We start from the raw sequence: 18,588 nt of genomic DNA, 5'->3' as shown, positions 1-18,588 counted from the left end.
GATTAAAATGATTGACATGATATATTTTCTATTTGATGTAAAGGTGCAGCCATAAAACAGCCATAAAGCAGCCATCTATTTCAGAGGCTATTTAAGGGGAGATTTAGGAGGCAAACACAGTAAAAGGAGTTAGGAGCGTGACAGTATATGTTAAATATCAGAAATAGAAGCAGACATAAAAGTGACAGAAAGATTGTGGGTGTGTATCCGACTCAAGACGTATCAGAAAAAATGAAGAAAAGAATGGCTGAGGAAACTTGTGCATTCCCTCTCTCTCCCTGCTCCCTGCACTTACTCATTTAGAGGAGGGGTTTTGAAGAGGAAAGGGGGCAAGAGGAGTGTCCCCAAGGCTGAAGTAACCTCCCCTGTGGCTGTGATTGGCTGAGGCAGCTGTGAGTGAGTCCAGGGGAGGCCAGTAGGAGGGTGAGTGGTCTGGGATCCTGCTAGGGGGCAGGCAGCTGTAGGGACCAGCTACCACTGCCTCTTAAAGCCTAGGTACTCCTCACCGCAGTTACAGACTGATAGACAGAGAGCAGGAAAGGACTGGAGACTGGTTGAAGAGAGAGAGAGAGAGACGGAGAATAAGAAAGATTGGACAGGGAAAGTTAGAAAGACCAAATCAGCAGTCCACTGTACTCGTGCTCTCACCCTTTCTTGATTGCTGCCTGCCCACTCCACCACCTGAGGCACACACACACACACACACAGGAAGGTGTTCCACTGCAAGGCTTAGAGGGCTGACTCTGCAGGGAAGAAGGGAATTAAACACTTCTTTTGTTTTCAATCCGCTGCTTCCATACTCAGGAAGAAAAAGGATTACAGCTTGTACTCCTGCCCCTCTTGTTTTGCTCTCTCTCTCTCTTTGCGTTTTGTCTTCTCTGACTCACTTTGGAGACTTTGGATACAACCATCTTGAATTGTTGGTCAGAGCTCAGAGAGGCATGGCACAAGGACAAAAGAGCCCCAGGTGGGCATTAACCCAGGGCTCCTTCAGCGTGGCGCAGGGCCTCTCACTGTTCTTCCTCCTCCTTCTCCTCACTGCCACCGTCTCGGCCGCAGACGAGTACGACTACTACAGCTGGCAGTCGGACAATTTCCACAACGGCCGCTTCTACACCAAGCAGCCTCAGTGTGTGGACATCCCAGCCGACCTGCGCCTATGCCACAATGTGGGCTACAAGAAGATGAGGCTGCCCAACCTGCTGGACCACGAGACCATGCCAGAAGTCAAGCAGCAGGCGGGCAGCTGGGTGCCGCTCCTGGCCAAACGGTGCCACGCTGACACCCAGGTCTTCCTGTGCTCTCTGTTTGCACCAGTGTGCCTGGACAGACCCATCTACCCATGCCGCTCGCTGTGTGAGGCCGTGAGGGACAGCTGTGCTCCAGTGATGGAGACCTATGGCTTCCCCTGGCCCGAGATGCTGACCTGTGATAAGTTCCCCATCGATAATGACCTCTGTATCCCCATGCAGTTCGCTGGGAACCACGCCACCCCTCCACCAGGTAGGGCAATATGGCCATGAGCACATACACACTCACACACTTGCAAGATGCAAGTATATTCACAGGCACACACACTCACACACATGCATGTGCACATACAAATTGCCATGTCACAATGGTGTAATGTCATTACTTTTTATTATTCATTTTTATTATCTCCTAAAAAGGTCATAGGTCAACTACATTGTATGTTTGGCAGCATAATGATACAGCATTTTGCACATGGCAAAGATAAAATAGTGCTTAAAATTCAGGCTGATGTATATAAAATACTAAGCTTTCATGCCAGTACATAAAAGTTTAGTAATTTTACAATGAAACCACTCTGTGAACAATTAATTCTTGCATGTTTCTACTACATCCAAAGAAAGCCTGCAATATAAAATCTTCCCAGTATTTAATACCACTAACTAGAGCTTGTTATCATAATTGCCATTCCATACTGTATGTCACATGTTATTGGTTTTATCTAATAAACTTAATTAATATAGTATAACAAATACGTTTTACCAAGTAATATCAATAGCAAAGGATTCAGTGTGAAAAACATGAAATTGTTCAGTTTTATAAAACATGTTAAACACCATAACATTTTTTCTGTCACTAGATTCAATTATTTCCACATACCGTATATATGTTTTTATTATTTTGTTTTTACATAAAGTTATATCTAATTGCTGTGGAAACACATGCATGCTGTGATAAAGCAATATAAAAGGAAAGAAAAGGAAAAGAGATAATTTTGGTAGATTTTTTTTTTCACTTAAAATTTTAGGAATTACATTGTCGTTGTTCACAGCAATTCAAAGACATGTGACTGTTCAAGAACCTGCAGAGACAGAATCGGTGTCAGTGCAGGAAAATGGCTGTGAGGCCCTTATGGTAGCTCAGCACTGCGCTGATGACAGATGAAAGTTTTAGTGAGACTGTCCAGAAGAGGTCAGGGAGAGAAACGGGAGCAGGGACGGGCTACAGGGAGAGTTTCTGTGCGAGTGGACAGTTCAGGGCAGCTCCCTGCCTTGCGCCTCAGGGAGAGAAAGAGCCAGACAGAGAAAGACAAGAGACTGAGAGACTCCACTGGACTGATCGCTCACTGAGTTAAGATAAATGGACTGTGATGTTAAACAAGGCTTGCTGAAAAGGTGAAGCACATAGACTCGCATGCATGTGTGCACATACAGAAGTGTAGCACACATGCACACAAACATTCACACACACACACACACACACACACACACCCCTTCCAAGCTGCACAGCTGGACATTCCGCAAAGTACTAATTAATCTACCTGCTGAGTAAACAGAGAATCTTATTTCTACCTGACATGCAAATCACAGGACAGTCTGTACAGTGTCACCAAATGCACAAATCAATCAAAGAAAGATGACACCAAAAAAAAAAAAAAAAATGTTAAAAATCTAAAAGTATTACTGTGAATGTGTCTGTTGATTCACAAAGTATTTTGGCAGATTTTAGAAAATATGTTATAGTTTTCACAGACAATAAGTCAGAAAATAGGCAGACAGATAGGCCAACAGAGACTGTGAGAGCCTGAGATGGAAATAAAGAGCGAGAAATAGGTGTGTACGTGTGCAGAAGTGTGTGTGTGCATGTGCACCGCGACTCCTCAAGCAGCCTCTTAACAAAACCAGTCAGCGCTGAGAGGGAGAGAGAGGGAGTTGATGAGAGTCTTCAGACTGTGGAGGGGGACAGTCCCCACTGTGTCCCGGCCTGCTCTCCCTTTGTTGGATCTGGCAGCCAGCAGGCCAATTAGCTAGAAGGCCAATTACTGAGCCCCACTAATTAGTCGACATGACAGGACAAGAGAGCCAGGCGGAGAATGGGAATGGCCAGAGTGTGATTGTCCCTGGGAGAACAGAAAGGAGAGGAGTGAAAGGAGAGGAAAGAGGGAGAGTAGAGAGGGACAGACAGTGCCGTGAAGAGGAGAAAGGCTCCTTCCTGGAGCATAAAAGTACTGTCCCCCCTCTCCTCTTTCAACTGGGACCTGAAGAAAATGGTTTACCATCTCATTATTCCACCTCTTGCCTTTAACTATTTGTTGCCAGCTCGGTTGACACAGAATTCCTTTGTACATAAAACGCGATTTTGCTGTGTATAGTACATTACATTATTACATTATTAAAACAATAATACTAATACTACTACTACTACTAATAATAATAATATTGCAAAGCAGCAATGATCCTGAAGCTGGACAGGAGAACAGGTTCAAAGTACAAAAAAAAGTACAAAAAAAATCATGCTAAAAATATTTAAAAAATGGCAGCAGTCATACAAATACGCGGCTGTAGCCCTGTCTGTCACAACTAGCTGTGTGCTGTATCATCTCTTCTGATCATAAATGCTGAGGAGAAGACCATTCACAGTGTGCTGATGAAAAAGTGGGGAAAAGATTCTCTTGTGAATTCATGCAGTGCTGGCTTATTCCATTATGAAAATGGCTGTTCTGTTTTTGTAGGACTGGTATCAACTATGTGACATATTGGCTTCGCAGCGCCATAACTCATTCTTTTTACGTGCTCCCCGAGAAGGAGAAGGCATGAACTTCATCTGTCATCTCCTCACACAGACAACTGTTTGTTGATCTTATCTAATCAAATACTCGGTGGAGATGGCGAGATTACAGAAAGTGGGGTGGTATCGGTATTAGATTGTAGCGGGATCATTGTTGTTGGAGACAAACTAAGACTAAAGAGGGCTCGCAGTTTATTTGAAAGAAACCCTCTTCAAATGTTTTAAATAAATAAAAGAATAAATCACAAACGGAATATTTGTTGAGTTGAAACTTCGGGTTTGTGGTGTGTGTGTATGTGTGTTTGTGGCATGTGTGTGTGAAACTGAGACTGAACCCATATCAGTTCTAGCCTGAAGGCTCAGTCACTGACATGCTGTTAAGAACCAGAGCTTCTCTGATGTGCCGATGAGGCCATGCTGAGGCCATGCTGAGGACAAGCTTTTGGCTCTCTAACACACTCACACACACATGTGCACACACCACACATGCACATAAACACACAAACATAGCCAGCGATAATAAAACGGTTTGAGCTATGAACTCCTAGAAGTGAGTTTCTTGGGAACGTCTTGTGTCAGAAGACATCAGAAACATACTTTCCACAGGATCATATATGGATTCTTGAGGTAATCCAGGTGGATCAGGGAGGGCTGTATCAATCACAGGAATCTAGTGCTGCTCTGCCTGCTGCTGCCCCTGTCTGGGAGGCCCAGATGCTATCTGAGCTATTCTGAAATTACACGATATAACACGGTTCGAGAACTCCTGTGGAAACTAGCAGTACAGAGTTAAATTCACTTTCCACCTCGCTGTCAGGGTGCAAAGTGAGAGGAACACCTCTCCCCGAGCTCTGTTAGAGAGAGTGTGTTTGTTTGTGGATATGAATGTCTTGTGGCATGGACGGATTTACGTGCCTGTGCGCCTGGGTGTACGCATGCATGTGTGTGCACTTGGGCCTGTGGTAAGTGATTACATGAAATACAACTCTGTAGATATTCTAGCAGGCAAGACAAACAGACCGCTAGTGAGAGAGGGATCAGGCACTCAGCAGGGCAGAGAGAGCAAAAAGACCAGCCGAAGCTCACCCTGTCAGGCAGTTCTGCCAATCAGCTTCCACTCATTTATTTAATTAACCGCATTTACCTTTAGCAACAGCAAAAATAGTCATTAGGAAATCAGAGGGAATGATATGTATGATTCTACACTCTCTCCGCGATCAAACTCCACCTTTTGTGCATGAGGTAAAATCCATAAATCAAGTTGCATGTTTAATCTAAACCTTTCCGCAACAGGTTTTCCTAAGGACAATATGCACGTTGTCCGGTGAAAGTCGTTGAAATTGCATGGTGTGAAAGATATTGTCTGTCCTCGCCGGCCATTGATGTGGTTAGTGTAAGTTACAACCATGCTAAGGCAGACAGGCAGCACTGTCAGGTCCCCAGCAGCACAATGGGCGCTACTCATGTGGCCCTGGCCGCTGTATGAAAGGGAAAATGTGATCCAATGCTCTGTGCATGGAAGACTGCCTAGGCCTTTTGAGAATGTATTTTCTCTTCTGTATAGGATTCCTACAGATGCAAGCAGCGTGCTGTGTTTTAAGGGGCCCTGGGGGCTGCCTGCAGGCCATGTTTAAGTCCTCCTCTGTCTGTCCGCATGCTGCATTTAAACAGATGTTAGCCCCTCCGACATAAATCACACACTGTATTTCATCTGCGGCACAGTACCGTTTAATGTCATAAGTGTTGCTGCTCGTAACTTAAAGGGCCCAAATGAGGCATGAGATGGTGACCTGAGCATACTTTAAATGGAACGTTCTCCCCACAAAAGCCGCTGTCATGTGTGAGGCTGCAGGGTACGAGGTGCATGACACGCCAGGGGATCAGATGAAGACATTGTTAGATCCGTCCGACTATCTTTTGTGTGTTTGCGCGCGCCTGAGAGCGCAGGAGCGTGCGTGTTTGTCCGCATAGCTCAAGTTTCCGTCCAACTGTCAAATGAATTTTAAACAACTGTCTGAATGTTGCAAACAATAAAATGTGAATTAGGTACAGTGTGTTCCCATCAGGTTGAAGTGAATGAATAAATAATAATAAAAAAAAAAAAAAAAAAAAAAAAAAAAAAAAAACGCGTCCATGTGAAAAAATGGAAAAAGTCTTTTAGGGATAGATTTTGGGCATGTTGTGCTTTTGTGTCAGCTAATGATGGTCATAATTTATCCTATTCACAGACAAAAAACAAGGAAATGCACATGGAAATCTACTTCTAATGCACCAAGTAATGACCACACAGCTAGGACTGCAACACACACAGACACACACACACACACAGACACCACATGACATTTCTGGGAGCTCATGGTGGATAATTATTTACAGACAACATTTTAAAATGTTTTAGCTGTTTTTTAACTATTGTGCAATGAATTTGGATGATTTATAGGCTGATTATGCCAAGCTTATATCATTATTTATTTGACAAATGCCTTTCCATTGCTTTTTATTGCATACATTTTCTTCCACAAAAAGAAAATTTTCTGACTCAAGCTAGCATAAACTTTTTTTTTTTTTTGCAATACAGAGAAAATTTTATTGAATTTATCTGCCATTTCCATTCACCCTCTCTAATTTGTCATAATTCACATAAACAGACTTTGATGAAAACCTAGTTTATGTGTATGTGTGTCTGCGTGTGAGAAACAGCGAGCGACAGAGAGAAGGGGGAAAAAAAGTGAAAATAAGTGAAAATGAGGAGAGAGAGAGAAGGACAGACTGAGAGCAGAGCTGAAAGAGAGAAAGCGAGATGGAGATGATGTGACGATAACATCAGAGCTTGATGATTAAGTTAAGTTCCTCTGTCTTCTCTTAAATTATTGGACGCTTGCCGTACACCATTTCCACTCTGGCTTGCTGTTTGACACTTAACAACAGCGCTTCCCAGCAGATCCCCTCCCTTCTCGCCCTGATCCCATCACACTTTCTTCCTCTATCCTCTCATCTCTACCCAACTCCTCCTCGTCCCCTCATCCCCTCTTTCTGTGGGAACATTCATCTAACTTCATTTCCATCCGTGAGTGTAACTCAGCAAGCATTTAACAATTGCCCTCAAGCGTGAGGTGGCCGAGTGCAATGTTAACCTAAATGAGCACACACTTTTTATAGTATGATATTATGGCATGGTAAAAAAAAAAAAAAAAAAAAAAAAAAAAAAAAAAAAAAAGGTATTAAAATAGCTTAAGGAAAAAAAATTAACACAGACGAGGATTGCGGTATAATTCTTTGCAGTACTATATCAGTTCTCTGGTTAAACTGGAATGGGAATTTTGAATTAGATTGTTTTAAGTAAGTTTGTCACCTAATTTATCATATAAGTTGTTTATTTTCTAAGTCAATCCAGGTTTTAGGTAGTAGGTTGTTTTTTAAGCTCTATTTATACATTTTCACTTAATTATGCGTATTGTAATGTAGCATGATACAAATCATATTGTGACCCATGATACGTATTGTATTCATGACGTCTTTGCCCTGTTATCAGAAGACATTTAGGTCAATTATTTGACAAAGTGATGCATGTAGCCGACTTTCATTCCGACATTATGTTTACACTGGTTTTTAATGCCGGTGATGGCTATTCTATCAACATTTATTCAATGTCAAAATGTTTATCGAGAGGTGTAACAGTCTTGCAAATGTGAATATCATCAGGAATATCAGGAGAGAGTCAGCTGCAGGAGGAAAGAAAAACATCAAGAGGTGGTTCCCATGAGAAGTGGCTGGTGATTTCCTTGCAGAGACCAGGCGATGATGAGGGTCGTCGTCGCTTAATTGATTTCTCTTCTGCCTCCAAATGGTGCTTTATGGTCCGAGCTCCACTGGGTTTCATGGAGGAACTACTTTCTCCTGACACATGCTCTGGCATCGACACAACTGGGCCCTCTGCCAACATACCACCCCTGTGAAACCGGAACGAGCTACTCTGGAGTCTGAATAAGATGTAACAGCTTTAAGGGAATCGTTCAAAACAGACAAACCCAGAGGAGTTTTGGCCTCTCTCTGGCTCTGCATGCGTGTGTATGTGTATGTGTGTGTGTGTGTGTGTGTGTGTGTGTGTGTGTGTTTCTATGCTCTAATCCCAGTCTCCATGTCAGCACCAGACAATTAGAGGCATGACCCTCTCGGCCTAGCAGGCATCTCGCCCGTGAAAGCATGGGAACCCTCAGAGGAGAAAAACTGGCAGTTACTCTACAAGAACATGGTTCAACTCCCACTGACACACACACACACATACGCACACGCACACACACATATACATACACTCAGTAACGGTTAGGGGGTTCACCTCCCCACGACCCAGGCAGTGAAGCATGCTGAACTTTGACCCCTCTCATTATCTGCCCAGACGCAGAGGTTTGGGGATGGGGTGATAACCTTTGAACCCTGACTTTTAACCCAGGGGCCAGGGCTGGACTAGGCTAGGATAGTCCTGTGTGTGTATGTGTATATGTGTGTGTGAGAGAGAGAGAAAGAGTGTGTGTGTGAGAGAGAGCAGCTGGGGGGAGAGAGTTTTGAAATTATTTTGGATATTGTGGTGAGAGAATGACAGAAAAATTTACCTCCCCTGTAAGCAGTCGTCCGGCTAGCCTGAATAAGATCGCTTATTCAGCAGAGGGCCTGTGTTTTTTTTTTTTTTTTCCTTCAGACAAGTTGTCTCTAATCATGGCACGTTCCATCACTCTGCCTCGCAGGTATATATGTTTCAGCGGTGGGGGGAAGATTTCTATACCTGCTGCAACCACATCCTTCTCTCCATCTCCCTTGCTAAGGTTATGTCTCTTTCTTTCGATTGCCTCAATTCCCTGTTTTTGGATCAGTGGACTGATACCGGATATTGACACCTAAAAAAAGTCCCTTTTGGATAACAAGAGGTGGTAAAAAAAAAAAAAAAAAAAAAAGTTTTATTTTAAAGCAGATTTTAAGAAAATTGGAAGGTGGCACACTGTGTGTGTATCTTTACTAGAGTGGGAAAAGAGAATAGGAGTAAGTGGTATCAGTGATTTAGTGATAAATGTGACAAAAAAAAAAAAAAAGTAAATTCCCACGTTTATTCAGAGGTGCTTCAAATTTAATATTTATCAGGGTCAGACTTGCTGAAAAGAGAAATAAGAAGCCTAAGATAAATCTAGTGATAATTTCAGGCACTCTTGTGTAGAAAGGAAAGGGATAATGTTCAAGCAGTAATTAAAATGCCTTTATTCAAAATGGCATATCTAGGATGAATTTGAGAAAACAGAAAACAATTCTTACTTTACATTTTGGCCTACACCATATTTCCAAAGCATTTTTTTGTGAGTTTTGTGACATCAAAGTGGAGTGCAACTCATGTATAAAAAGCAGGCAAGCAGGCCTATATTTGAACAAAAATTTGATGCATGACCTGTGCTTGGGTGCTTCCATGTTGTGTCTATACTCTGTGAGTTTACACTGATGTAAATCACAAAATCACAAATCACAAACAGCGAGGCTAAACTTGCTACAAGCAAAGGTACCCGGCCAAAATTGTGTGTTAAAAATACCCTCAACTTGTTGCTTTGGTTTCCACTTGCTGTTTCACAATGTGTGGTTGCTGTGTGGCCAGAGCTCTGGCCATGTCTGTGTACTGAATCACTTTTCACCATGTTCAGCTGCTCCTGCTGCAACGTTTACCTTTCTGTGCAGCCAAGACCACGCCTGCACCACCAAAATATACAACGGCTGGAATTAAAACATTTTCTCCACTGTAATTGCAGGGCAAACATCAGTCAGACTCCTGGACTATATATTCCCTCCGCAGCAAATAGCCTCTGACAAGGGGAGGGGGGCTCCAAACAAGTGCCATGAAAATGCCCAGGGACATGGCTTTGAGCTCGCTCGCTGTCTGCACTTGACTAACAAAGACCTCAACTCACCCACCCAATGAGCTCTGAGTCGTCTGGAAACATTATTGGATATTAGCTAAGCTGGTCTCAGCAGCATCAGCTCAGAGGATGTGATGAGATAGTCAGAGCGCTTTACACTCTCCACACCCGAGTGTTGCCTTTATTGACGACAATGTCTTCTTTCTGTCCCTCCAGTGTCTAAGGTCTGCCCTCCATGTGACAACGAGCTGAAGGCAGACAACATAATGGAACATTACTGCGCCAGTGACTTTGGTAAGTGCCTGCTTTTAAAATGTGTCAATCCTGCACAACCACTCACAGAAACATACATGAACACACAGGCAGTGGTTACCGATAGTCTAGACAATATAGCAGCTACCATGGACAACCCTGCACTTTCTATGTTTTATTTATTTATTTAACACTCAGTTATCACCTGCAGTCACGCACTTTCAACCGTACAGAGAACATGTGACTCAGGGATCCTTCAGCAGCACTGTACAGCCTAATAGTGCTCAGATAGAGTACAGAGCTCAATTGTAGGGGTGGTGGGGGGTGTACAGGTCAGGTCTGACAGGTTAACATAGCCAAATGTATTCAAAGTCAAATACACAACTGCAACAACAACTGTTGGCTATGTGCAGTAAATGTGTGCTGCTGTTTCCTACGATCAGTGGTGGAAAGAGTACCACAACGTCTCTTATACTCTTAAGAAGAAGGGCTGTTGAAAGTAAAAGTAGTTCATTGAAAATGAGCTCATTTTTTACAAAAACAGAACAAAGTTAGATGTGACATTTCTTGTGCGACTCTAAAGGGATGAGTGCAAAGTTCAAAATCAATTCTTTTAACTGGAAAATTAGGAAATTACATAACAAAATGCACAAATCAAGTAAAACTGGCCAAACTGATTTTTTTTTTTTTTTTTTTTTTTTACAAATATTCTCAGTTTCCTTTTTACTGGATAGTTGCTTGGTTAGTATTTGTAGAATACAGTGCAGTGTTTTTGTTTTTACTTTGAATTCCCAGTACTCAAAAAGTTGGTGGTGGGGCGGATATATATACATGCATATATACACAAGACTTTGTGCTTATATATATATATGTGTGTGTGTGTGTGTGTGTGTGTGTGTGTGTGTGTGTGTGTGTGTGTGTGTGTATAAAGCACAATACTTTCACTGGTATTGGCAGAGAAGTGTCAAAATCAAAATGAAAGAGGTATTCATGCATACCAAATACAACCCTAACCACACTATATTTTACAAAATGACAAACAGGTGAATTTAACAACCTCCATTAGGGTCCAAATGTCCATTCAGCAACATTCCCTGTTATTCTACTTTCCAACACTCGACTTTCTCACCACTCTGGTTATGACCAGCGCACAAAGCCAGCTGTGACTGTTCTAATCAATCCTGTTCATCAGAATTGAATTGAAAGCTTTTGGCCCATCACACTCTGCAACTGACACTCTTCCTGGACTGTTGCCCCGGCCTTTAGAGTTAATGATATACAGCTCTCCGATTTTCTGTGGCCATGAGGCACTGATGATGAAACTAATGGTACTTCTATTGGTGAGAACATTCATAGCCTTGGAAGGCTGATGAAATACAGTACTGTACATGGCTCAGGCTTCTGAACAGATTAATTATAACAGCAAATGAAACGTTGCCAGATCTATGCTTGAAACCATATTTCTATAGAATATACTGTCCCAGTCTATTTTATAGCACAACGGAGACGCCTGGAATTTAAAAAAAAAAAAAAAATACAAAACAAAACAAAACATTAGACCAAGTTTCACAATTCTTTTTTTCTGGCGATTGCTCACACCCAAGAAACAGCCGGAATTTGATTGTTGTAAACATTACAGGAGATGACACTTCAGAAAGAGGGAATCAGAAATTAATATATACTATCGTTCACATCCAACAACAACAAAAAGCAATACTCGTTTGTGTACACTGATCACACTCAGAACCGCCGCCAACAAAAGGCCGGCTCATCCCATGTCATCTATCATGACTCTACAAAATCACGCCTAGATATTTATTTGTCTGATTAATTGTAAGATTTAATATCTCACTCTTGTGTTGCCAACGCGGGGGGAGGTTTAGGGATCAGAGAGCAAGACACAATATCTCTCGTTTCATTAGAGTGAAATATGATTACATCGGAAGGCAGATAGCCAGCCATGGAGGAGCACTGGAGAGATTACAGTCATGTTATTGGCTCTAGATGTATGTCACTGCATGAGGCATTGGGATGACTGGAGGAGTCAAGATAACAGAGACATATGGATGGTGGGATCCAGCCAAGAGTGACTCTACTATGTTTTTCTATAGGGTGATATTTGATTACAGCATTATCTCACGCCTCAGTAACACGGCTACTTACTCATCTTTGGACGCTGTTCATCCCTGAACGCCTTTCAGACTTTGTGTTTTATTTGAGTAAAGACAGTTTTTGATATCTTATCCCATATTACTCCACATTCCTTGGTGTACCATGCAGCCATGTGGCACAAATGACAAGGATGTAACAGCAGAGAGGAGGGGACAGGTTTGTGATAGAGTACGGACACGCAGGCTCTACCTGGCTGGAAGGGGAGGCGACGTGCTTTCGCTCAAGGAAAACCTGCTTTTCGTCAAAATGACAGCGCACTTCTGCCTCTCTCCCTTTCCCTCTCCCTCTGTAACTCCCCATCTGCTCCCCTTCTTCCTCCATGCCTCCTCTACTCACTTTAAAGAGAGCGAGTTTGTATATAAAGTGGGCACAGCTTGTCACAGGGATACTGGCCAGGCTCAACTGCACAGCGGGCCCCACTGCATCACTTATGACTGAATATGGGTGGGCAGGGGCAAATGATTTTATCCTTCCTATCCTTGCTGAACACATGTTCTGTACACACATGTAGAATAACCTCATTCAGGCATGCACACACACTCAGGCACACAAATACTCACACAACATACTGATGTCCCTAAATATAGAAGCTGGACTTGAATCGGGACATGGATGGGAAGCAACTTGGCACGCACTTTCCTTCTTGAACATGCTACCACCTCACATGTATACGTATCAGAGTGTACAAAAGTATGTTTATAAAGCTGCAGACAAGGAGGCGAAAAGTGAAATGGCGATCTTCCAACAGGTTTGGGGTACATAGCGATGCTTCATACCAACCCTGTGCCTTTGCCCTGCCCATGATTAATTTCACCTGTCAAAATGCTCACCGAGAGAATTCCTCTCTCAACTGCTTGGCAGTTCACATGTAATCTCTCACGTGTATAAAAGCGAGTGTATAAACACTAGTGTGGACAGCCAATGCGCACCAGTGCTTCTTTAGCTTGATACGCCCATGTTTGCTGTAACGTGTATCTACTATGCACAGAGAGGTTATCTACACGATATCTTTTGCTTCAGAAAATACACACGTCTGGGTGGGAAAGTGAAATTATTATCAAGGAAGTTACTTTCTGCTCAGGAGAGTCCTGGGGTAATGGCGTAGTGTTGGTCTTTCAAGTAAACACACATTATCTCCTGATAGATAACGATGAGACACACACAAAATTGCTAATATCTGATTACACTACACTTTATCTCATCTCTACTTTCAATTACATCCATGTGTTGACCTGTATCAGCAATGGTTCGACAGAGAAATCATTTTAATACAGATTCACCAGTCATTCTTCATGTAAACGTATAGGACTGTTTACCCATATAGAAACATCATTGATTTTATAACACCTTTCCTCCTTAAACAGTACATCATTGGATTTCACCAAAAAGACTGAAGTGGTACAGTCAGACAGATAGATACACATGCAGACACACACACACACTCACACACACACACACACACACACACTCACACATACACACTCACAGGCACACAGGATGCTGGTTTTGGATGCTACATGGGATATTAGTGTTGAGTTTTTGCCCAAGGTTAAATGATGTCTCTCAGGAGAGGTGTAAACCAGCTGCCTGTTCAGAATCCAGCACATAGCTCTGTGTTCTTCCTGTGAGCAAGCTCTGAAAACTCTTACAGCCACTCAAAGTAGAAGGGAGCCGTGGAAACAGAGTGGCATATCATTGGTATCTGTCCATCAGGGTGTAAGTGTCTTCGTCTGATAGGAAACAGACCGGACCAGTAAAAAAACCATAAGATGAATTAAAATAATAATAATAATTACAAAAATGCTGTTATTTTTGTGCAAACAAACACTGAGTTGATTAGGTTTGCTAAAAGGAGAACTTATGTATTTTTCCATTCTGTCATCATGTTTGCTCTGGCCATGAATTTAGGATGAGTTTGTTTACATAGCAATGTAATGAAGTAGATCATGATGATATCAGCTAAAATTAGCACTGGAGAGCTGCTCCTCCAAGAAACAAGTCACTAATCAGCTTGCTCGCTCTCCCTGTCTCCTCCCTCAGCTCTCAAGATGAAGATCAAGGAGGTGAAGAAGGAGAAGGGCGACAGGAAGCTGATTGCAGCGCAAAAGAAGAAGAAGGTGTTGAAGCAGGGCGTGCTGCGGAAGAAAGACCTGAAGAAGCTGACCCTGTACATCAAAAATGGAGCCAACTGCCCCTGCGCCCAGCTGGACAGCCTGGGCTCCAACTTCCTTATCATGGGCCGCAAAGTGGACCAGCAACTGCTGCTTATGTCCATTCACAAGTGGGACAAGAAGAGCAAGGAGCTCAAGTATGCCATCAAGTACATGAAGTCCCATCAGTGTCCCACCTACCACACCGTCTTCCAGTGACACCGATCCCCATAACTGTTCCCTGAGTCCCTTAAACATTTAGTTCACTCCATTATCGCTCCGCGAGTACCATCCTGTTCCACCTAGATCCTAATTCTTCTGTCTGTAATGCATCCCTGATCCCTTCCTAGAGCTTCCCAGGGTGACCAGGCTTTTATTTTCTCAGCTTTAACGTGAATCAGCCTCATCCAGGGGGTCGTTATGATCTGGCTAGATAAATCAGGCATAGCTATTTATGTTGGGGAGGAAAAAGAAAAAAAGCTACACACTCACAGAATACTGCCTTAGCCACATGCCTGCCCATAAACGCCCCAAAGAAGCCCCAGACTTTATAACAATTTGTTTTTCTAATTTGAAGAGCAGATATCTTGATCCTAGAGTGCAACTGCTACCCCCTGCAATGCCCCCATTCATAAAATCTTTAGACTCTATTTTCCTCTTTTGTTATAGTAAAGCAAATCACATGTATGATATTTTACAGCAACCATGTTTATCAATTAGACCGTAGCGAAAGGAAATGGAAATTTAAAGAGTCAAGGCAACTACAGGAGGGAAAATGCTTGTTTGAGTTATGTATTACTTCAGATAGAGTGTGAAGAGAGGGTTTCCTTCTGTGTAAAAAGAGAAACGATACACTTTATGCGGGCTATGCATACACTGGTGCAGAGCTCCTGAGATCGATGTCAAAGCAAAGAGATGTAGAAGATCCACTTAACTGTATTTGTCTGATCATGTAAAAAGTAGGTAATTCAGATGAGCATTAGATGACTAGAGTGAGGCCTTTTTTCTCTTACCCCTGATCTGCCCCTATTGGGAAAGAAGACCAATGGATTGAGACATGGCAAAGAGAGATAGACTGACGGACTGGATGATGCTTCCACTGACTGTTGTACAGCACAGCTTCTGTGAGCTGAACGAGGGAAACTTCAATATTTCTGCTTTTTGAAATGGAAAGAGAGAAGGAGAGAGAAGGCAGAGAAGACATCTTCCTGAGTAAATGGGAGAAAGATAGAGAGAGCGAGGGAGAGAGAGAGAGAGAATGAGAAAGGGAGACTCTGGACAGACCCAACAATGTTGGGTTGGAAAGTCTCTGATACTCACTATTTTTTCACTATCACTCTTCAAATGTTTTTTTTTTTTTACTGAAATTGTCATAATTTGCTTCAGTTATACTTCTATGGTATGAAAACAGAAATCATACGTACAGACATAGCACCTGAATTCACTGTTGCTGTAGCAATAAAAAGATGAAATTTAACTTTGACAATAATGTTTTTTTAATCAGTTAACCTGTAAGTAGTTCTGTTACTGAAATACATCTTTGTTTTACAAAAAAGTAAATGAATAAAATATATTTGAAATTTTTATAAAGAACACCTCTTTGAAATGTGCAATTTCTTTGTCTCACGTAAGAGCAACAAAAGTCATTAACAACTAAAACATACATGACACACACAAATAGCAAGTTTTTTTCTGCCTTTATTATCTCAAGAAAATGACTCCCTGGCTTTGGGCCTTTTTACAGGAGTCGAATACACATGAATTCACGCTTACACAATCACCAATTTATAGACAAAACAAACACTTACATATACAAGTCATCAGTGCTCATGACATCATGCCCAGTTGGGAAACGTCACCCTGGGTGTTTGTTTGTTTTTATTATTATTAATATTATTTATTTATTTATTTATTTTTGGTATGCATCATACTGTGCAGTGTCTGAGACATTGCAGTTTTGGCTTTGGGACATTTTCTGTTGTCAGTGCTCTCGTGAGCCAATCAGTTTCAATTTGTTAAAGCCAGCTACATCATCTTCCCCAAGGTATGTTGAAATCAGGTCAGCCGTGTCTGAGACCTTGCTGCTTTTTTGCCTCTTAGTGACACTAAGATGGGCCGATCAGTTTTATTTTAAACTGATGCTGCATATCAGCGTAAAAATGCATCATTGCCAAATGTTCATCAAAGTTGACCAGACAATGTCCTAGATGAATGATCCTTGAATGTGAAGCTTAGCGTCCGGTTGGCCTGGTGGTGGCGCTGTGATGAGCCAAACGGGGTTCTATTGAAATTACTGAAACCAAAGACAGAAAGAAGTCTGAAAATGCATCTTTATTTTCTCCATTTTGCCCTTAAGTCCACAGTAGTTGTTTATCTCCCTTAAAAATGGGGCTTTTCGAAAAAGCTCTCCCAAGTAGATACATTTGAAAATGCTGGTTTTGCATTTTAGTGTAGCCGTTGAAAACATGAAAAATAGAGGGTTTTGTGACATATGACGTTGCTGCCTCAGATATGCTGCACATGCCTATTATTAGAAATTTAGGCATTTTCAGTATTTTATTGTGGATGGCCAGCTTGAAAGCTTGTGTGGACATGCTAGTGTGGACAGAGAATAATTTGACACAAAAACAATGTTTTCAGATTATTGTGGAATTGGCCAAAATCCATCATTCCCCCAGCTTCTCTCCAAAACAGGCCAGCAGAGACTCAGAAATCATGTGGGATGGACGGACGGAGCATCTTCCCCGTTCTTTGATCGTGGAGCACAACAATGTGAGTTCATCAGAGTGCAGTCCTGTTCTTGTGTGATTCCCTACAGTGCTGTGCTTTCATATCTAAGTGTCCATTTTTGGGAAAGAAAGAGGAGAGTTATGGGAGTGTGTGAACACATGTAGCCTCCCTCACACCTTAATGTCTCCTTTGAAAGGGAGAAATGGAATAAAACCTCCATCATGCACAGCACAATGCCAAGATCTTCTCCAAGCCGCACCAGCCCTAATCAGGCTGCACATGAAGCCAGCACCCCTCAGAGCCAGAACTCCAAAACCACCAGGACTCAGAGTGAAGGGGTGACGCAGACAGACAGCAGGCTGCAATGTAATTGACCAACTCTATCAAACCCACCCACAGTTTAAACGATCCAGACACACATATAATGAATTCACTGCAATAAAAAGATTTGGCGTCTGTGTTGTCCAACATGCAAGATGGATCAGTTGTGGCAAAGCACCATTCAATATCTTCCACCCACAATTCCCAGAACACGGAAAGCGTTCAAGCCCATATGAAGCCAGAACACCAGCGGTGTGACGACCTATTTCCAGCTGATAGCCGAGATAGGGCACATTCTCCATCTCGAGACTGTAGAATGACAGAAATAGGAAGGGACGGGGATATTAGTTAAAATCCTGCAAGACAAGGCTGCCTTTGTAGGAGACATCATAACCTATGTCTGTGTTCACGTAACGCGTGCGATTGAATGAGATAAGCACAGAGCTCAAAGTTGCAGTTCCACAGAGGTTGAATAAACCGCGTTGGGAAATGTTCACCTCTCCGGTTGAATTAGCCCTCATGCGGAAAATGTAGATTAGATGTAGCTTGGAGGGAAATGATGAGTAGAATTCAAAGAGGCAGAGAACACAAGAGGTAGGAAAGTGGTGAGCTCAAAGTGGAGGGGAACACAAAGAGAGAAGGTGAAGGAGAGGAGGGAGGGGTGGGGAGAGAAAGGAGCAAAAGAGTCTGGCAGGCTCCCATGGGCACTCGTCAGCACCTCCTCAAAGGTCACTTAGCGTAGTTAATAAGGGCCTGACGAGGGACCAGCGACACACACATACAAATACACACACACACACACGCACACACACACAAGCATGCCCGAAAAAGTAGGAATACAGGCTCGCATTGTTTCCCTTTCTGCTCCAAGCTGCCGTGACATCAATTATTAAATACACACATGCAAATACACGCACCATAACCCTGGTTAAGTTATTATACAGTGAAAGCAGTGAAGAGAAAGGCCATCATCATCACCACCACCACCACCACCCTCCAACCCAAAAAAACACACATGCACGCACAAATAGCCT

At 42.5% G+C, this 18,588-nt stretch overlaps 1 protein-coding gene across 1 annotated transcript; it reads left to right on the top strand.

Moving 5' to 3' along the window:
* Nucleotides 1–468: 468 nt before the first annotated feature.
* Nucleotides 469–15,967, top strand: sfrp5 (secreted frizzled-related protein 5). Its single transcript, XM_030071187.1, has 3 exons — nucleotides 469–1,503; nucleotides 10,146–10,223; nucleotides 14,394–15,967. The coding sequence occupies exons 1-3, from the start codon at nucleotides 942–944 to the stop codon at nucleotides 14,720–14,722; spliced, it is 969 nt and encodes a 322-aa protein (XP_029927047.1). The 5' UTR covers nucleotides 469–941; the 3' UTR covers nucleotides 14,723–15,967.
* The last annotated feature ends 2,621 nt before the right edge of the window (nucleotides 15,968–18,588 follow it).

This window comes from Myripristis murdjan, chromosome 15, assembly GCF_902150065.1.
Source record: "Myripristis murdjan chromosome 15, fMyrMur1.1, whole genome shotgun sequence".
In the NCBI taxonomy this organism is placed as follows: Eukaryota; Metazoa; Chordata; class Actinopteri; order Holocentriformes; family Holocentridae; genus Myripristis; species Myripristis murdjan.
This window is presented reverse-complemented; position numbering and strand designations above follow the sequence as displayed.